Consider the following 22,402-nt stretch of genomic DNA (forward strand, 5'->3'; position numbering starts at 1 on the left):
TTCCCTTAACCTCATAGAATCAGATTTTTGATCATCAAGTAAGAATTCAGGAGAAAGTTTCAGCTTTGTAATTAACTACTTATTCGTAAAATGACATCTGTGAACAGGGAATTGTATTCTACTTGGAGGGTGAAATTTACCTCTGTGCAAAGGGTCAACAAAAGGCCTCTATGTCCAATTAACTCCCACAGGCCTAGGACTGACCCTCTGTAAATGGGTGATTTTCAGAGCTAGATTAAAGCAATCCAGGACCCTAGCTATACCTGCATAAACCTGTCTCCTACGTGACTCTCTCCTCTGTGCTATGGCCCCACGTCTCCTTGGAGTCAAGAGCTACCCACACAAGAGACATCTGCTGGACTGGCTGGGTCATCTCTGGGTACGGTGGAGCTTCCCCTCTGCCTGGACCATCACTCTCTGTCTTCAGGTGGGCTGGAGTCCATCTTGGAGGAAGAAAGATTGAATACTCACCCACCCAATCGAAGTTAGCAGTATATGAGGTGGCCCTATCCACACCACCCAAACAGAGCTATGATGGCAGAGCAAGGATCCCCTCCCATAGAATCTATTAGGGGAGTGATGTCAGTAGTGTCTACAAACACCATAAAAAACCCAAGCATGCAAAGGTTAAGGTCCTTCCCTGCCTGCAGACAGTCAAACTAGCCAAACCCCAGTTCAGCTGTGAGAAATGCCAATTATGGAGAGAAACACCAACACCTTCAGTAACTAATGAGGGCAAGCCCAACTATAAAAAGAGAGGAACAGGAAGAGAAGGGACAGAAATAAGTGGGGACATGATTTTTAAATGTATATTGATGGTTCAGAAGAGGAAGGAATGAGTAGAGTAGGAACAGCTTTCTGTGTGCTCGCATTCAGACTCAAAGTAAGTCATAAGGCTAAGTAACTTTATGTCTATCTTTACAGCTGAGCTAACAGGGATATTGCTGGGACAACTTGGGCCTTAGATGTGCAGCCAGCTGCCATGGCCATCCTGTCTGATGCCTTATCAGGGCTTCAGGCACTATACAATGGCAAGTCTGACAGCAGAAACAAAATACTTAATGTAATATTATTGCTAACAACCTAATTGGCACAACTGGATGTTACTGTAATAACAGCATGGATCCCAGCACATGTAGGAATAGCTGAAAATGAATTGGTAAACAAGGAGGCAAAAAATGCTATTTAGCCTGAACAAGTTGACCTAGAGTTCCTCTTAAGCAAACTGGAATTTAAACCTTTAATAAAAAATGAGCTAAGGAAGGAATGGTGAGAACTGTAGGAATCTATGTATAGTAAAGAAACATAAGGTTGGACTATGTGAAACATGTAAAGACCAGGAAATGATAAATCGTCTCCTATGGAATTGTCAGGACTAGGAGATATTGATATCCATGAAAGGAAATATGTATATGGAAAACTCAGAAGCCTTAGAGTAACAACATTTTCTTTGCAACACCTGGCCAGAATAGAAGGAAAATGGAGCCCAAGTAAAAAAGCTATCTATGAAATCCAGTGAATGCCAGTCATAGATTCAAGAAGTGAGTTTATTGCACCACAAAACCCCAGAAGAAAAAGAAGGTGCAGAAGAGGTTGGAATGGCTAAGGAGTAACAACTCTCAGCCAGCAAGCCAGCCAGCCAGTCTCCTTCCCTCTGAGAAATGAGTAACCACCTTCAAGTGCCTGTTGGAGGTAAATGGAAATGAAAGCTCTGAGGATCAAGGGCCTTTTATGTTATGTTTATAGAATCTGCCTTTTTCTTGCTGATTTGATTTGAACCCATTGTTGTGCGGGTCAAGGTGAGACCCAGACTGCCCGAACTGAGACTCTTGCACGAGGCTGTGTTCATCACAGCCATTGCAGTGAAGTTTAGAATTAACAACCCATGAAGATGGATGGGGCATTTCACATCTCAGAGTTATTATTTCAGGCTGCCTGAAGACTTAGGCACACATCAATGCAATGGTTTCACTTAGTTCTTGTTTTTAAATATTGTTGTTTAGGGTTTTTTTTTTAATTGAAAGCTGAGATTCAAATGAGATCATGTGACTCAATGAGACAGGGCCCTATGCATGGACCTGCATTGCCTGGTGAATGTAGCCCTGGTGATTTTTACCTTGACTGAGGTTTTGTGCTTAGTTTGAAGAGAATAGTTGCCCAGCTTGAATCCTGCATTAACAAACTATACACAAGTATATAGAAAAGCAATGGCTAAGGCAAGAAATAATACTTACAGAAGATTCAATAAAGATGACTGCAATGATTTGGACAGATATCAAGAATGGACCTGGAAAGGATACCATACCTGACGCTACATACCGACATGGCAGGAATTAGAAACAGAGGAAGACAGAGGCTGAGTTGAATAGACACAGTGAAGAATGACATAGAACAAAAAGGTTTAAAGATGAACAGAGCCTTGAAGCCGGTAGAAAGACTACATTTGGGCTCATCATCACTACTGAGCTGACAGATGGGAATAATGATAGAGAAGCATTGGCAACAGACCCATGGGAACCCAAGAACATATCCTCTTAGGGTGTGTCTACACATCAAAGAAAAAAACATGGCTGGCCTGTGACACCTGTCTCCAGCTCATGGTGCTCGGGCTGCGGGTCTGTTTTATTGTGTAGACTTCAGGGCTCGGGCTGGAGCTTGAGCTCTGGAATCCTTCCACCCCACAGGGTCCTAGAGCCAGCTGCGAGTTTTTCTTTGCTGTGTAGACATATCCTTAATAAAAGTCAGATGAATCAATGGCAGCAGTATTAACACTGATCTCAAATGTAAAGTTGGGGTTGGAGGCAGGTGAACTACAGAGGGGGAAGTTTACTTGGTTGGACAAATAACATTTTTCATTCAAGTAACCTTAGTTAAGCCCAGTCTTATTGTGAGACAGTTTAGTCTATATCATACTAAATTTAATCGTATTTTAATTGCTGAGATTTTCTACATCAGTTCCCATTCCTCTTAAAGACTTATTTAACAATGTTTGTGTTTTTTGGTCTTTTATTTAAAGAAAAGCTCTTAAACATTTTGCTCTGATGAACACTATGTTCAATAGGTTTTCAGCATTTCAAACACACATACATATTAATGTAATTTGGGGAGGAATTAAACTAGCAAAATTCAAGTTCAAAGTCTGAGAGCTATGAAGGGTAACAATAATATGCAAAGTACACAATTAATTGTTCTTAGTATTTCCATGATCTGAAGTCACTAAGAAAGCCTACACACTATTTGTATTAAACCACTGTAGCAGATGGACAGTGTATTTAATTGTGCAACTACAGTACAGAAATCCCTCCTATTATTTCACAGCCTTGGTGACTTTTCCATTTTAATGCAAGGACCTAAGGTCCCTGAAGGATCAGGGCATAGGGGCTGCCAATTGGCCAACTTCTGCTGGTTTACATGGAGGTTCAGGTAACACCCATTTATTCCCCTTATGGACAAAACTGTGTCTTTATGACTCCTCTGGCAGAGTACGGGGCAGCAGAAAGATGAATTGCCTCAGTAGGAGTACCTGAAGCCTTTGTGACTGGGACAGGCTTAATGGACCAGATCCCCAGCTGGGGTAAATCACTGCGGCTCATCTGAAGCCAATGGAAGGATGCTGATTTATACCACCTGAGGATCTGGTCCAGGGGTTCCAAGAGTGCCAGGAAAGTGCTGTTCTCATCAGAAGTCTTCAGGCTGTGTTCTTTAGCTGCAGAGAAGTGGAGAGGATTCAGGGCCCTTCCCTCTCCTCTTCACTTCCTTTGCGATTTCTATTATAGGATTGTGATTGTAAGTATACGCAATCTGGCCCTATGACAGTTCACAATAATGTTCTTTCAATGTTCCACTCTGGCACAATGAATCACTTTGTGATCAATTTACATCTTCTAGGATATAGCAATCTTGGAATTCAGAATCTTCCCTCTTATATTGTAAACACTTTGAGTCAGGGACCATCTTTTGTTTTGTGTTTGTAAAGCGGCTAGCACAATGGAGTTCTGTTCCATGACTGGGATTCTGAAGCACTGCTTTAATACACATTAATATCACCATCATACAGTGGCACACTGGCTGGTTTTTGTTGGGAATTAACTGTGTTACGTGAAAATAACTATTTTGTCAATTTAATGTTCTTGTACTCTTACATTTTTTTTCTTACTGTGGAAATCTGTGGTCAGATTTAACTGACCAGATTCAATAATAAGTGATCATGTTACTTCCGCTTGCGTCTGGTAGGATTGCTTCTACAATTTTAAACGTTGGCTGTGAAATTAGTAGTCTTTGTCAACTAATATCAACATATTGGGGTTATTCCTGCACATCTCACGCAGGCAAAACTCCCACAGGCATCCCTTTTCTTAAGAAACATCAACAGTAGCAGGTGATTTGACTTTAATGGATCTTCTTCAATTCACTTTCCATCAAGCAAATGCTTTTTGCTTCATTAATTGTCTACATATATTTATCTTAAATATCTTTTGAGTCACTCTGTATTCACAAAACTTTTTCCAATTTTCAGCCAGTTGGTGCTGAACACCCACTATTTTTTTTCTGTGGGTGCTCCAGCCCTGGAGCACCCATGGAATAATTGGTGCTTATGTATACATATACTCATGGTAGCTATCATTAAGGTAGCATGAGTATAAATAGCAGTGTAGCCAGGGTAGCATCAGTGGTGGGAGCAGATGCATGCCTTCTCCATGCAATACCCAAACATGGATGAAACTGATGAGTACATATTCAGCACAGCTAAGCTATGCCTCTGTTACTGCTATAGAATTGCAGAAATATAGGACTGGAAGGAACCTCGATAGGTCATCTAGTCCAGTCCCCTGCACTGAGGCAGGACTAAGTACTATTAAGACCATCCTTGACAGGTGTTTGTCTTAGACCATAACACAGATTCCACAGTCTCTTGTGGTAATTTGTTCCAGTACTTAACTATCCCTACAGTTAGGAAGTTTTTCCTAATGTCTTCCTTGCTGCAATTTAAGCCCATTACTTCTTGTGCTGTCCTCAGTGGTTAAGCAGAACAATTTATTACCCTCCTCTTTATAACAACATTTTGTGTACTTGAAGACTGTTATCACATCCACCCTCAATCTTTTCTTCTCCAGACTAAACAAGCCATTTTTTTTCAATCTTTCCTTGTAGGTCACGTTTTCTAGACCTTTAATCATTTTTGTTGCTCTTCTCTGGAGTTTCTCCAATCTGTGCTACCATGGCTACACTACTATTTATAGTCATGCTAGCTCAATAAGAGCTACCACAAGTATGTGTAGGGAGCAGGGGAATCACAGGGAGCAAGTATGTGTAGGGAGCAGGGGAATCATGTGTAGGGAGCAGGGGATCCTAGATCATAGTATAGATGTAGCCTTAAATTAAGCTCCTTATACAGAGCAGAATACTTTTGTCTGCTTATCCATAAATTCTAGCAAAGTAAAAGTTTTACAAAGCTATTCACTGTGTTCTTAGGCACTGTAGGTAATGGGATTTGACCTAGATTCTGGTCTACAGCATAATGATTGATGCTCAGCTCATAGGCACCGACTCCATGGGTGCTCCGGCGCTGGAGCACCTACAGGGAAAAATTAGTGGGTGCTCTGCACCCACCGGCAGCCAAGCTCCACCTCACCTCCTCCTCCTGCCCTGAGTGTGCCATGTTCTGGCTCCTCTGCCTACCTCCCAGCACTTGCCACCGCCAAACAGCTGTAGCAAGCTCTGGGAGGGGGGAGGAGCAGGAACGTGGCACGCTCAGGGAAGGAGGTGGAGAAGAGGTGGGGCCAGGGTGGGGATTTGGGGAAGGAGTCACAATAGGGGCAGGGAGGGGTGGGGACTTTGGAGAAGGGGTTGGAATGGGGTCAGGAGGGGTAGGGCAGGGGTGGAGTCGGGGCAGGGCCGGGGCAGAGCAGGTTCGAGCACCCACCAGCGCCAGTAGAAGTCAGCACCTATGGTTTAGCTGTCCAGCTCTCCTCATGCTCTAATGACCTGTGTATCTAGTATTTATGAGTCCTTTTATGTCCATTCTCTGCCAAAATCCCTGTTTCTGCATACTGAGACACGTATTAAGGTACTTTTGTTTTCTGAACTAGTTTCAAAATTGTGCCATCTACAGTACATGATTTAGAAAGTCAAGTTTTTCCTTCCCAGTCAATTCACCTACATCTCCTAATCTAATCGCCTTCTATGATGAGATTACTGGTTCTGTGGATGAAGGGAAAGCAGTGGATTCTTGACTTTAGCAAAGCTTTTGACACAGTCTCCCACAGTATTCTTGTCAGAAAGTTAAAGAAGTATGGGCTGGATGAATGCACTATAAGGTGGGTAGAAAGTTGGCTAGATTGTTGGTCTCAACGGGTAGTGATCAACGGGTAGTGGCTCCATGTCTAGTTGGCAGCCGGTGTCAAGTGGAGTGCCCCAAGGGTCGGTCCTGGGGCCGGTTTTGTTCAATATCTTCATAAATGATCTGGAGGATGGTGTGGATTGCACTCTCAGCAAGTTTGCAGATGACACTAAACTAGGAGGAGTGGTAGATATGGTGGCAGGTAGGGATAGGATACAGAGGGACCTAGACAAATTGGAGGATTGGGCCAAAAGAAATCTGATGAGGTTCAACAAGGATAAGTGCAGGGTCCTGCACTTAGGATGGAAGAATCCACTGCACCACTACAGACTAGGGACCGAATGGCTAGGCAGCAGTTCTGCGGAAAAGGACCTAGGGGTGACAGTGGATGAGAAGCTGGATATGAGTTAACAGTGTGCCCTTGTTGCCAAGAAGGCCAATGGCACTGTGGGATGTATACGTAGGGGCATAGCAGCAGATCGAGGGATGTGATCATTCCCTTCTATTCGACATTGGTGAGGCCTCATCTGGAGTACTGTGTCCAGTTTTGGGGCCCACACTACAAGAAGGATGTGGAAAAATTGGAGAGAGTCCAGCGAAGGGCAACAAAAATGATTAGGTGTCTGGAACACATGGCTCATGAGGAGAGGCTGAGGGAACTGGGATTGTTTAGTCTGCAGAAGAGAAGAATGAAGGGGGATTTGATAGCTGCTTTCAACGACCTGAGAGGTGGTTCCAAAGAGGATGGTTCTAGACTATTCTCAGTGATACCAGATGACAGGACAAGGAGTAATGGTCTCAAGTTGCAGTGGGGGAGGTTTAGGTTGGATATTAGGAAAAACTTTTTCACTAGGAGGGTGGTGAAATACTGGAATGTGTTAGGCACTGTAGGTAATGGGATTTGAGGTAGTAAAATCTCCTTCCTTAGAAGTTTTTAAGGTCAGGCTTGACAAAGTCCTGGCTGGGATGATTTAATTGGGGATTGGTCCTGCTTTCAGCAGGGGGTTGGATTAGATGACCTCCTGAGGTCCCTTCCAACCCTGATATTCTATGATTCTATGATTCCTGAGACTCTGCAGCTTTTGGTCATAGGCTTCAAGAGCTTTCTCTCACATGTATTACTGCTCACTTTTTTCTTGTCAAGAAAGCATCATCATCTTGCAGTTTACAGTCACGCACACAATCATCTTCTTGTCAGGTCCCTTGACTAGCACTACAAAAAGCTGCTTATCACAGAAATCCATCCTTTCCAAGAGTGCAGAATTCATGTTCTTCTGAGTCTTTGTAATATTTTCGAGTGAATGGAGTGAATATATTGCTTAAGAAAGGTACCAGTTTGACTGCCGTGCACTCTATTTAACTGCAGATGAAGTACAGCACAGGCAATCTCACTGCAAATTTCTCCAGACTTCCTTGTCAAAGTCTCTCCACCCTGACTCAGGGGCCACCCAGTAAGAGATGAGACCTCAGTCTTCATGCTCATTCTGGTTTTGGACTTGCTATTGATACTGGCAAAAAGGTTACTAACTACAGCTCCAGTCCATCAAACACTTACATATGGCCTGACTTTACTCACATGTGTTCTATTGACTTCAATAGCAGTAGTTACATATCTAATACTAAGCATGTGCAAAAGCATTTGCAAAAACACAGTGTATTATGGTGACATTTTGATGTGAATATCTGTCTGCAAGGAACTGGACTGATATCACCATGTCATTCCATATAAGCCATCTAGTAGCTAAAATAACATTTTCTTGGAAAATAAGAACTTTTGACTACTTGAAAGAAAAGAAATATTTTGCATCTATAATACATGGAAAAATCACAGTTGGGGATTTACATAAATTATGAAAAATCATTAACATTTCCAGTGGCTAGCAGCACTAGATAGCTCATATAAAGGAGTAATGAAATGATCTGATATGCCTTGTATTTATATTCCAGAAATCTTATGGCCATCATCAGCAACTGTCTGATATCCAGGGCTATTCTGACACTGTAATTAACACATGGACAATTAGGGTGACCAGACAGCAAGTGTAAAAAATCAGGACAGGGGGTGGGGAGGTAATAGGAGCCAATATAAGAAAAAGAGCCAAAAATCGGGACTGTCCCTATAAAATCGGGACATCTGGTCACCCTATTGACAATATCGTTTTATATTCCCTTCTAGATAATAATGATTTTCTTAAAGCAAGGGAAACAAACTTAGCTTTTTAAAAATATATATCTTGTAAGTTGGAAAATCTCTTCAGTTCAATATTACCTTTATCTTAAATGAACATTCTTTAATAGTTTTAATTATTAAATGAATATTTAAGGCCATATTTTCAACCAGCCTCCCTATATGTGCCCATAGATTTTCAGATGCCGCTGTTTGCATATTTCTGCTCAGATTGAATTCCATTTGCATATGCATAAGTTAAGCACACAAATGCAGGTCTTAGTGAATGCAAAAGGATGCACTTGCAAATTTTGTGAGTGTATATTTGAGGCCTGCTGATAAATTTGGCCAATTGATTAGACTTCCATTCATACAATAAAAGTCATTTACTTTATGGGTCTTGTGGCAGCGTTGCCTATGCAAGTCTTTTTTCTCTTTACATGATATTTTCAGAAAACACATTCATACTGCTGAGGAAAGCAAAATGTCTGCAGAAAACTTTTGTTTTAGGGAAAAAGACAAATTATTTCTAGACTGCCTCACTGGTGTGCCAGGAGAATACTAAGATATGTTTTTTGCAAGGGGAGGGGGAGGAAAAGCAACAGATTCAGGAAAGATATCAAGGCTTCTGCTGTGAAAAAGAGAAGCACTATTCATAAAGAGTCAAATTCACTCCTGAAATTCACTGACAGTGCAGTCCATGGTTGGCTACAGACATGTAGGAAAGGTTTATCAATGAGCTCCCAAATAATGGAATGAGCTGTGACTACATTTGGGTGCTGGGGGAACATTTTCTTTGACTCCTCCCACGACAAAGCACATTAATTATTTCTGTAATGTTCTTCTGCAAATAGGTTCTGAGAATGAAATGTGCATTAAATGTAATTGCTATCCTTTTTCAAACTGTGCACTCTGATGGGGAATTAGTAAGGGAAATTATATCACTTACCAGTGCCCGAGGAACAGAGTCAAGTATCAGCCAAAATGGTGGTGGTGGGGTTCTGGAGAGATAAATGGAGATCAGAGGGGTCCTGTGAAATTCACATTTGAATAATTCACTTATATTAAAGAACTAGTTGCCCTGAAGGAGACTTATATTTTGTTTTGGATGCTTCTGAAATGTTAGCAGCTCTTAGGACCCACTCCTTGAAACCCCGACTCATCTGAGTAGTCCTTACGAAAGTAAGGAGTCCCACTGAAGTACAGTGGCTGTAGGAAACTGAGCCATCAAAAGTATCTGCTTGCTTCAGGGTTTGTAGGCCTTAAATGGTAAGTTCCTATTTTATTTTAGGGGCTGTGCAGTGCAAAATAATAAATGTAAAGTATTTCAAAGCTTTTCTTGTGACAATGACTGAGAGTAAATTTGCTTTGTTTACAAACATTTGTGCCAAAATTGCCAAGCAGATTATACTGGTCCATATTATTTACATGCTGTTTGTAAATAGGTTCAGGTGGCTATGCTGACAACCTTGTTGGTGCTGTCTCTGCAACTGGTCATGGAGAGTCCATCATGAAAGTCACTCTTGCAAGGCTTATCCTCTTTCATATGGAACAAGGTAAGATGACCCTCACATTGATGAATGCATCTGCATTGCTTAAATGACATTTATACAATACTCTTCTTGGCTGTAACAAGTAACAATCGATTCTTAACTGCTGAAAGGGAAGTTTGTTTGCAGTAAAAGATGTGTAAGAGGACACTTTAAAAACTTCTGAACATACAGAGTTCTCTATTTACTCTTAACCCTATTTCCTAAGCTTGACAAATGACACTGTATACAAAACTGAGAAGAATGCTGGATGCTTAAATAATCAGAATCATACGTATGTGCCTTCAGAAGCTTTCAGTATACAAATAATGATTTTGGGAAAAATATGCAAAGTATTTTGAGACCATTGATTAAATTTAGGAAACAGCATAATAAATGTAGGAACACTAAGGGCTTGTCTACACTTCCCGGGGGTTCGACATGCAGCGATTGATGCATCAGTGGTCAATTTAGCGGGTCAACCGCCAATCATTCTCCCGTCGACTCCTGAACTCCACCTGAATAAGAAACGCAAGGGGAGTCGAAGGGAGAGCGTCCCCAGTCGACATCGCGTAGTGTAGACTCCACGGTAAGTAGATCTAAGTACGTTGACTTCAGCTATGTTATTCATGTAGCTGATGTTGTGTAACTTAGATTGATCTCCCCACTTACTGCAATTTAGGCTTGTCTACAATATCTTGTAAAAAAAAATGAATGAGTCTGGGCCTGTCATAAAAATAAAGGGAAGGGTAATCACCTTTCTGTATACAGTGCTATAAAATCCCTCCTGGCCAGAGGCAAAACCCTTTCACCTGTAAAGGGTTAAGAAGCTAAGATAACCTCACTGGCACCTGACTAAAATGACCAATGAGGAGACAAGATACTTTCAAATCTGGAGTGGGGGGAAACAGAGGGTTTGCCTGTCTGGGTGATGCTTTTGCCTGGAACACAGGAACGCAGACTCAGAACTTCTGTAAAGTTAGTAAGTAATCTAGCTAGAAATGTGTTAGATTTCCTTTTGTTAAATGGCTGGTAAAATACGCTGTGCTGAATGGAATGTATATTCCTGTTTTTGTGTCTTTTTGTAACTTAAGATTTTGCCTAGAGGGATTCTCTATGTTTTGAATCTGATTACCTGTAAGGTATTTACTATCCTGATTTTACAGAGGTGATTCTTTTACCTTTTCTTTAATTAAAATTCTTCTTTTAAGAACCTGATTGCTTTTTCATTGTTCTTAAGATCCAAGGATTTGGGTCTGTGTTCACCTAGGCAAATTGGTGAGGATTTTTATCAAGCCTTCCCCAGGAAAGGGGGTGTAGGGCTTGAGGGGATGTTTTGGGGGAAGATGTCTCCAAGTGGGCTCTTTCCCTGTTCTTTGTTTAACACGCTTGGTGGTGGCAGCATAGGGTTCAAGGACAAGGCAAAGTTTGTACCTTGGGGAAGTTTTTAACCTAAACTGGTAAGAATAAGCTTAGGGGGTCTTTCATGCAGGTCACCACATCTGTACCCTAGAGTTCAGAGTAGGGAAGGAACCTTGACAGCCACTATTTTACTTGGCTTGTTGTGCTGTATATGATCTCTAAAGTTAATATACATCACTACTCTTGTCTATTGTATGTTTGGGGGCAATTTTGAAATGCAAATTCCAAAGGCCCCACTGAGATTCAGAATGATTATTATGGTTCACATTCACTTGAACAGGGATTGGAATTTTATTACAGTTATAGTAATTGGCATATTTTTATGGATTCATTTTTTAATTTGGCACCCACTCAGACTTCACTGCTCATGCGACAGTAGCAGCATGATGAATTATTGTAAGGTTTTTTTTTATTCATTATTATTAAATTTAATTATTTTTGCTCATGTACCCAGATGTGAACAGCATTAGTTTTCTAATCTAATATTACAGGCTGTTTTGAAAATATGTGCTGTCTATTAGAGGCATTTTATAATAGAAACGATAAAAAGAATCATTAATGAAAAGTAGTTTGCCTCTCTATGTACTGGCTTCAGTTAATCAAAGGTGCTTTGAAATTGAAATCATTAATTAACTTTGCCTGTTTTTGAACTGATCAAGCACTCTGAGAGCTGCTGAGAAACTGTGAAATGAAGTTCTTCTGAAAAAGAAAACAGCATTAATAGACTCTGTTTTTCCAAATGATGAATTTTATTCTCTCCTATCAATAGCATATTCCTTAAAGACTATTGCATTGTTTACCATATTTAAAAGTAAATAGGAAAGAGGATCCAATTTCAGGTGAATTCAAGCTGGGTATTTGCATTGCAGGAAAGCTGGTATTAGAGCTGGGCGAATTTTTTTGGATTAATCTTTTTTGTTACCAAAGAAGGCAGATTTGGGTTGACCAAAACAGTCAGCAAATTTGGGTTGATTCTGGTGAACGCTTTTGGCCTGAACATCTTGTTTTTCTGCCAGTATCAAATGAACCATTTTTACAGTATCAAAATGAACCATTTTGATTATTTGGGATAGATTTATGAGGAGATTAAGGAAACATTCACAAAACCACTGGTGATAATGCCAGCCTCACACCCAATAGGCAAGTGGTTAAGGTGCTCACTTGAGATGCTTTGAATCACTGCTCTGGGACTTCAACATAGGTCTCCCCACTCCCAGGCACATGCCTTAACCACCAGCCAATAGAGGTATTCTTGCAGCTATTCAATGATGATTGAAGTATTTTATTCTAAGTGGAACTGCTTTGGCAGGAGAGACTGAGAGCAGCCCACTTCAGAATAGCCAATCTCCTGGTGGTTAAGGCACTCAGATGGCGGGGAGACTTGGATACAAGTCCCTAACTCCAGACCAGTTTTGTGAATCTAATCCTTCATTTCCTTTGACTGCAGGTGATCCAGGTTCAAATTTCTGCCCTGGAGCAGGGACTTGTGCCTGGGTGTCTTGCATCCTAGGTGAGTGTCCTAACCATTGGGCTAATTGGTACAAAGGTTGGGGGGAATGAGGGGGCATTACCACCTCCTCTTGTTTTATGAATCTAGCCCTTTATTTCCTTTGTTTTTATTAAAAAAAAACCTGACACAAAATATTTTGTGTGAAACAAAACATTTCATTTGAGCTGAAATGAAACTTTTCTAGCATTTTCAATTAACTGAGAATTCCAAAATATTTGGGATTCAGTTTGACCTGACTTGTTGCTGATTTTTCAGAACTGCTGGTGGACCAAAAATTATTTGTTCACACATTTCTAGCTTGGCTAACCTCATGGTACTGCATTTATTTGTTAAAAAAACATATTGCACATATTAAAAAATAACCATCAATCAATATATATACTTTTCTTGTTTCTCTATAACATTATAGACTAGCATATTAGATGGCTCTAATAAATCTAAAATAATTTAAAAGAAAGGCCCTTGAAAAAATAAATATGTTATGGAATAGCCACATGACCTACCCCTGACAGGATGTTGTGAACAGATCTTTGCCCAGAGAGATTTCCTATCTACAACCCCCACCCCTGCAGGATTTACTACAGGAGGGGATGACCTAGATCAATAGCTGGTATTTTGGTAGCTCTCCTTCTCATGCTGTATTCTCCAACCTTGAATTTCTGTTGGTAAGTAACTGGCAGCTGTATTATTTCCCCTACATGGATTTTACTTCATTTAGATAAAACTCTGTGTCACTTCATCTTTATGAAGTGAGTTCCTCCTGAATGTGTTTTTATTTTCTCTTGGGGAATCTGTGCATACATTTTAAATGTCATGAGTTCTTGTTTTTAACGGCTTTGTATAATCTTGTTTGCTTCTTTACAATATCAGTTTGAGAAGGAAAAAGTGGGTATATTCCTCCATTATGTTGTAAAATGTTTAATAAATTAAATTAATGAAGACTCCTTATTTACTAAAGAAATACACAGCTGGGTTAAAACAACCAGGAGTCCTTTTTTTAATTAAAAAGGAAGGGAACTCACAAAGGAAAAGTATCTGTTATAAATGGATGTATGACAAAGTCTAGATTTGTGTCAAATTACCTCTGGCAAATCATGTGATCATATAGAAGTAGTCAGAAAAATTGATCCCAGGGGACGCAATCATTCAGCCCTTACCGAGTAAGGAGTTTCTCCTGGGCATGGCCTGCACAGCTGGGTCCATGGTTAACAGTTGGAAATTACAGAGATCTTCATTTGGGGCCCAGACCTACAAGGTGCTGAGAGCCCTCAACTCCCATTGAAGGTAATGGGAGTTGACAGTGCTCAGCTGTTGTGACAAGGAAAATGTGCACCTTTTACTTTTCATAGCATTCTAGAACGATAGCATTCCGCAAGGTCAGAGTTCTGGAGTACAAGATTTTAGATGCTTTTCGTAAAATACAAAACTTTGGACAAAATACTTTTGCATAATTTGTGTTCATTTTATCTGGCATTAGAGACACAAGGTAGGTGAGGTAATATTGTTTATTGGACCAGCTTCTGTTGGTGAGAGAGACAAGCTTACGAGCTACACAGAGCTCCTCTTTTTCTTCTAATTGTCTCTCTAATATCTTCGCACCAGCATGGCTACAACAACACCGCATTACTGCAGTATAATAGTAATAGCCATCACAAAGTAACAGTAACAGATGTTCTCTAAAAATTCCCAAGCATTTACTGTGACTGTATGCAGGTTCTCAATGGGGAATAGTACTACAACTTTGCTGTATGTGGGTAAATCTACAGGTAATAAATATAACACTGTACATTCCTTTGGAGTCTTTCAAGCCAAATGACACCAGTCTTATGGAGCTATCCTCTAGAATTTAATTACATGATAATATTTATATATATTTTAACCATATGATAGAATTTTCTTGTAAGATGGTTTTAAAAAGTCCTATAAAAAGAATGTTATTAGCTATTTAATTCTATAGAATGTTAGAGCAATTTTTATATAATGCTATTACATTTCTATAGACTCCTATTGGTTTCACCCATATTAAATTCTATAGGGATTTTCCATAAAAATGTAAATTATTATAATTCTATATATAGATATAATGTGTGCATGTGTAACACATACAGACTTACACATATGTACATATCTTATAGTTTTGAAATTAATTTAATTAGCAAGAGCATAATTTTTACTGAAAGCCATCATCATCTTAGCTATGATATTTTGAGCCATGTCTTTTTTTCCCCATTTTTCACGTATGGTCTATCATTAGGTGACACGACAGCTCCAATTATGTCAGCCTGTCACATGACACGACAGCTCCAATTATGTCAGCCTGTCACATTACACAACATAACTGACTGTGTTATGTCAAACCTGACAGACTGAATGAGACATGATCTGCTAATACAGTATAAAAGTTTCTAAATGGTTTTAGCAAATATTTCCTACTATATTTAAAGTCAACAAAAATGAATAGCTGTAAGTTTTATTTAATGGCATAACTTAGCCCTATCCGATCTGCACACTACAAGATCCTCCATGTATGGGTCTCTCCACTACTGTGCAGAAGTGGGAGAACAGCCACCACTGAGGCACCGACTCCTCAAATCTCCTCCAGAACCTGTGGAGGCCTTTCTACAGGCTCTTGGTGTAGCCTTTATTTTTATTTAAAGTTAGTTTTAATGATGTTATGTTACACCATCGAGGGTTTGTCTCTGGCAGCTACAGTTTCGAGTTGAGCAGAGTTACCTCTGCTTATTTCAGATGTAGAGCTCATAGGAACACATGAAACCATAGGCAAGTAACACATACAATCAAAAGAACAAGGTCCACTGTCTGTTATCAATTTTATTAAAGTTACCAACAAAGTTGTGAATGTCACAGCATATACAACTCCTAAATATATCCATGAACCAGTATTAACTATAGAGATATTCACATCCTCCTAGATAGTGTTAGGGTCTGATGGGTCTCCCATTGATTGATCATCAGTAGAGGGATGATTCCTGCGGGAGTTTTCCCATAGGAAGCTTAATTTTCCCACTCTGAGCACCCCCTTTTTATAATGTGATTCTCTGTATATGTACATTCTGCACGTGTGCATGAAAGTGTCAACTCTCTTTTTCCTTATTGGTGTCTCCTAGAAACCTGAGGGACTCCATTTCCTATAGGTTGTGTATAGTTCCTGTTAGTTTCATTAACATTGATGTACAACCTGTATCCTGCAATGAAGACACATGTTAGAGACAGATGTGACTGTCGCATTTTTTGTGATTTAAAAATAATCTTCCAGCTAATTTTTTGCAGCATTACCCCGTGGTACCTCTTTTCCCATAATCTTATGGCATCAGGTTATTCTTCAGTCACTTATGTCAGCATTTCTTGTCTCCAAGGCCTAAAATAGCGAAGGTTAAAATCTTGCAGGCCTCAGCCTACAGGTCTTGTGTTTTCGCCTTCCTTATTTAGATATCTACTACATAATTATTCCTTTTAACTACTGATCAATCTTATACTTCTATAATTCTGCAACTTAACTCTATTCCTGGTTTTGTTGCTGTTGAAACAATGTTACAACAGACTGATTGTCTAACACTTGTGTTGTAGTTACACATAGCAAGCAATTGGTCAAATGATTAATTAACATGGCCCACTCTGGAGCCGGGGGAGGAGGAGTGGAAATTAGGTGGCCATAGAGAAGTGCATCCTCATCTGCAGAGAATCCCAGGAGAAGATAGTATAGTTCTCTGTGTTATCACTTCTGTGGAGCCTACCCCTTACCAGAAGACTTGTGGTCTGCAGCAGTCAAGGAACCAGGCAAGAGGGGCTGGGGCTACAATTAGTGAAAAGGCACATGTTCTCCTGCAGATGCGCAAGAATCTTTCTTGTTTAGGGGCATGCCTTCTGGCAAACCTCTCTCCCCCTGATAGTATGATGTGAGGAGAGCTCTACAAAGTAATATTTTGCCTCCCAGAGCCCCTTGCTATAGGTTTTATGAGGGGAGGGGACAATCTGGACCATAAATAAGTATAGAGAGAGTGGGGGGGGGAGAGACGGACTGAAATTGGTGCATGCTAAAATTGATGCAAACAAGGAAAGCATCATAATCAAGAAGCTGGATATTCACAATTTACAATGATAATGAAATTCTTCTACAACAATAACTGGGAAGGATGTTAAAGAGTAACTGTTAATGTAAATCATATTTTAAATCTGCAGGACTGGATAACTTGGGGAAGTTGCAGAGGACTAGAAGAAAGCACATGTTGTACCGATATTTAAAAACAGCAAAGGGGATGACCTGTATAACTGTAGGTCAGTTAGCCTGACATTGATCCCTGGCAAAATCATAGAAAGCCTGATATGGGATGCAATCATTAAAGAATTAATGCATGGTAGAATAATTAAAGCCAATAAATATGGTTTTGTGTAAAATAGGTCTTGTCAAGCAAACACATTATTGTTTTATGATCAGGTTACAAGTTTGGCTGACAAAGATAACTGTTGACATAACATATCTAGACTTCTATATGGTATTCAGTACTGCATAAAATTCTGATTATGAAAAACCTATACAAAATCAATGTACAAAATCAATCCACATCTTATATAGATTAAAAACTGATAGATATCAAAAACTAGGTGTAAAGGTGGAGGAGTCATCCAATTGAGGCAGTTCTGATAGGATCCACAGGACCTAGGTTCTTGGCCTAATGATAATCTTATATCTAGAAGAAATCATAAGATCATTGTTGGCAAAGTTAGCAGCTGACACAAACATTTGCTGGTTTGGTAAATAATAAGGCCAGGTCAGTTCTACAGATGTGGATCACATAGTAAATGGGCTTACGTGAACAACGTGTTTTAATATAGCTAAATGCTGAATCGTAGGTCTAGGAACCAAGAATGTAGGTCACACTTATGGAATGGGGGGCTATATTTTGAAAAGCAGGGACTCAAAAAGGGACTTAAAGATCATGGTGGAAAACCAGCTGAGCTTGACGCCCCGTAACGATGTGGTGGCTAAAAAAAAAATGTAGCCCTTGGAGGTATAAACAAGAGAATATTGAGCAGCAGTAGAGAGGTGTGATTACCACCGTATATGGCATTAATGAGACAGTTACTAGGATACTTCCCCCTTGGGGAAGGGAATTTTTGTTTATGTGTTTGTATAGTGCTTAGCACAATAGGGGCATGGTCTATAATTGGAGTTTCTAGGTGCTATTGCACTACAAACTAACAAAATAATAATAAAGGATGTTGACAAATTAGCCAGGGTTGAGAGAAGAGATACTAGAATGACTGAGGTCTGGAAAACATGCCTTTTATAGTGGAAGACTGAAGAAGCTCAGTCTGTTTAGTTTATCCCACAGCAGTTAAAGAGGTGACTTGATCATGGTCTATAAATACCTTACTGGGAAGAAGGTAGTAGAGAGTTCCTTAATCTATGAGACAAAGGCACTTAGATCCCATAGCTGGAAGATGAAGCTTGCTAAGGCCCCTCTTTTTTAAAAGTGAGGGTTATTAACCATTAGAACCTAGGGATGTGGTGGATTCTCCATCACTTGCAGTCTTTAAATCAAAGTGGATGTCTGTTTTAAAGATATGCTGTAGTTCAAGAGGAAGTTATGGGATTGGTGGAGGAATTCCATACGGCCTGTATTATACAGGAGATCAGAGTAGACTATGATAATGGTCCTTTTGTCCTTAAAATCTGTGAATCTGTGGACCATTTGAAACTGATGGGAAGAAGTCCATGCTGTCTACCTTCTCAATCTACATGTACACCAAACACTATACAGACTGCATTTCTATTTACAAGTAAAGGCGATATTCTTTTCTCTATTCCACAGGAAAGATTTCTGATTCCACTATTCTGCTGGCATTGTTAATAGAGCTGGTTGGATCTTCAAAACCAAACGATTTTTTGGAGATGTTTCAGTAATGTCTAAGTCGTCATTGGAACTGTTTGTTGCCTCCAGGCAGGAAAGAGACACATGCTCCTGCTCTTACAGCCTGTTAATAATGGTACTGGCCTGGAATTCAGGAGACCCTGGTTCAAGTCTTTGTTCTGCCTGAATTCTAGTGATGTGGAATGATGATTTCTGCTTTGAATTAACCAGAGGCAGGACTTGAACCTGAATCTCCCACATCCCTAACTAGGCTACACATGCACATTTCAAAAACAAACATTTTGATACAATTTTGTTGTTCAAAATGTTCAAAAGATTTTGGTTTTGTTCCACTGAGGAATGAAAATTTCAAAACCTCAATGTTTCTGTGAAAAGAATTGTTATTCTCTAGTTAGCTCTAATTATTAAATATCAGATTCAATATCTAAATCCAAGAAGTAAATTTTTGCCCTTAAAGAGAACTGTTTTCATTCAGATTGTCTCATTAAGGCCCAAGCCAAAGCTCATTTTAGTCAGCGGAAAACTCCAATTGACTTCAGTGAGTTCTGGATTACACCCTTAATGAAGAAAGTATACATCACAATCACAATCCTGTTCAGATTTTTTTCAAATGGAACAATTACTTTTACTAGTAATTTATGTACAATAACCTCAGCAATGTCAGCAAGTACTCTAACAATCTATTCCAAGGGTCTGACTGAATAACCTCAATTTAACACTTTAGAAATCTGAGAGGCTCTTGTTGAAGAAATTCTGGTAAACGTGGCATGTAATGGCTTTGCAGCAGGCAAAGGAAAACAACACTTTGTCTAACGACAAAAGACATATCATACTTCAGGCACAGCATAAAGGGCCATGGCATAAAAAACAGGAGATACGAAATAACCTTATCTTTGGATCAAAAATAAAATCTTTTTTTAAAATCTGTAGTGAAGAAGAAAGGCTACTCATGCCTGTTGTCAGCCTGCCAATTCTTAATATTGTAGCCCTTTTCACCCTCATCTAATTTTACCTGTCAAATTTCCTGGGACTTTTAAAAGATACAGAACAAATGGCTTCTACAGCAGGTTAGTAGTTGTTAACAGTTGCAAAGATTTTTAATTTTTAAAATTGAAGGAATTTTATATTCTTATGAAAAATCATATAAATAATCACTAACACAGATGCTTGTAAGCGTCTTGCATTAATATAATTTCACACTGATGTTGGGAAGATTATTCTGTACATGTTATATGAGGTCTCTCTGTGTGTGTATTTAATATATGCTAGTCCCATATACAATATGTAGGCACGCTGCTAAATGTAGTGCTGCTAAACGTAGTCTGAACCAGATATAACAGGTAATTTTTTCAGAAGGTAGTTAGGCATCTACCTGCTACTTTAGGCGCTGAAATAAAAAAGTTAGATCCTCAAAACTCTTGCTTAGTTTCTGCCTCACCCTGTAGGCATCTAAAGTCCCAAGGTGCTTATATTTCTGCTGGTAAAGTCCGCAAGGTGCTTGCTGGCAGATTTGTAGGCATACCCACAGCCACTTTTTAGAAGCTGCCTACCAGATTGCGTCCTGCATAAAACAATACTGGTAAGGGTTCCACTGCTCCCACTATGATATTTAGTCCAGTGGTAAAAGCACTCATCCAGGAAGTTGGAGACCTAATTTCAAGAGTCACTTTCACTCTCTCTAGCTCAATGACTAGTTAAATATTCTATACATAGTGGAACAGCTTCAACAGAAGAGACTAAGAAAGACACATGCCAGAATATCACATTGCCTGGTGTTTAGGAGAACTCATGTGGGAGATCTGGGTTTGAGCCCCTGCTCCACATCAGATGGAGTCAGGAGTTGAACCCAGCTCTCCTGCATTCTATGTCAGTGCTCTACTCATTGGGCAATTGCATATAAGAGAGCCACCACCACCTCCCCATTTTGCATAGAGCCTGAGCTGATGGACCTGCTCTGAAAAGCAAGCCCCACCGGTCAGATAAATTGAGGATCCCACCAGGGTTTAGATGTGTGCTAGGATCCTGGGCATCAAAACATACATGGCAATGCACATGGTCCCCCAGCAGAAGAGTAGTGCAAGGAACTTTACCAGTGAGAAGTTAGGCTCTTACCAGGTTAGGCAGCAGCTGAGTGGGGGTTTTGAGGATCTAAATTTTGGATTTTGTTACCTCAAGTTGCAATTAGGCACATAAACCCCTTTTGTAGCCCTCTGTATATTTCTGTTGCTAATGAGGAGTTTGGGGCATTACTTTGTTGACGCGAGTATACAAGGACTGCCATAGAGGTACCTGCAACATGTAGCCGGACTTTGATTTTATAGTTGCAGCCATGATCCTGCAACAGGATCTTCATGGGCAGACCCTTACACCTGAGTGGCAGCAATGCAAACCTTGCAGCACTGGAAGGAAGTCCAATTAAAGGAAGATGCTATTTTATACCACTCTTCGTAGGAAAAAATCTAGATAACTTTTGACAATGTTTGTTATTATTTCTCAATCTTCAAATCTGATTTTTATTGGTGACACACACACTGTGAAAATCTATTCATGTCCTGTTGGGACTTTTTCTAATTTCTTTTGCCTTGTGATACATACAATTGCATAAGAGAAAGATTATGCATTGATTTCTGTTTGTAAGAAATCAGCATAGTGCCCTTTTATTTTCTTTGGCCGCTCGATACAAGTCTTTGTAATTGTTATTTTTGATCAAATTGAAAAAAATATTTTTAACATTGAGAGTTAGATCTAAGGTAAAATACTGAAAAGATGCCTAAGTCCTGTTGACTTTTAATGAGACTTAGACTTCTAAGGGCCAGATGTTCAAAGGTATTTAGGCACCTAAAGAGGCAGATAGGGGCCTAGTGGGATTTGCAAACTGCCTGAACAGGACAGCTGCCTAATTACAATTGGCTGACTCCAAAGTGCCTCCTTAGGAGCTTTTGAAAATTCCACCAGGCACCTATCTGAATCTTTAGGCACTGTCACTGTGCCTCAGTGGGTCCCAGCTAAGGATGCCAAATTCAGGACAGACCACTGAGAAACAGGGCAGGCTCACCCCAAACTGGTGGTTTTTCTATCATTAAATTATACCAAGTTAGTAACAAAAGTGAACTTTCATGTCACCTCACTGGTTACAAGAAGTCAAAATGCAGTCTCCTTAGGCATTCCAGCCCTGGGCTCTCCGCCCAGACACTAGACTTTATGATGAATGGTTACTGAAAAGCAATTTTATTAGTTATAGGGTCCTTCCTATCTGAAGGGACCAGCCACCTAGCCAGGCCAATATATAACTCAGATCTTACCCAATAATAACACTGATGCCAATCCTTTAGTAAAACTAAAAACTAAAGGTTTAATAATAAAAGAAGAGAAAAAAAGAGTTAAAATGGTTAATAGATCATATACATACAAGTGATTGCAAAGTCTATATATCAGGTTTATAGCAGTGATGGAATAAACTGCTAGCTTGCAAAAGTCTCTCTGGAATAGCCCAAATGGTCTGTGGGTCATCAGTCCTTGTGTAGAACTTCCTTGTTAGAA

General features: G+C 39.8%; 1 protein-coding gene across 6 annotated transcripts in view; it reads left to right on the forward strand.

Moving 5' to 3' along the window:
- The window catches only part of LOC140908681 (isoaspartyl peptidase/L-asparaginase), a 239,633-nt gene that overhangs the window by 204,235 nt on the left and 12,996 nt on the right, over positions 1-22,402 (forward strand). For 2 of the 6 annotated variants that reach the window (XR_013635541.1, XR_012157952.2), the window contains exons 6-8: positions 9,953-10,063; positions 12,906-12,968; positions 17,169-17,264. Coding sequence is in view for 2 of the 6 variants with exons in the window: in XM_073336337.2 (XP_073192438.1) it covers positions 9,953-10,063 (111 nt within the window). In the remaining 4 variants the exon portion in view is untranslated. The remainder of the gene's footprint in view (positions 1-9,952; positions 10,064-12,905; positions 12,969-17,168; positions 17,265-22,402) is intronic. The other 4 variants (XM_073336337.2, XM_073336338.1, XR_013635543.1 and 1 more) reach the window with 3 other exon arrangements.

The sequence above is a fragment of the Lepidochelys kempii genome, chromosome 3 (assembly GCF_965140285.1).
Source record: "Lepidochelys kempii isolate rLepKem1 chromosome 3, rLepKem1.hap1, whole genome shotgun sequence".
Taxonomy (NCBI): domain Eukaryota; kingdom Metazoa; phylum Chordata; order Testudines; family Cheloniidae; genus Lepidochelys; species Lepidochelys kempii.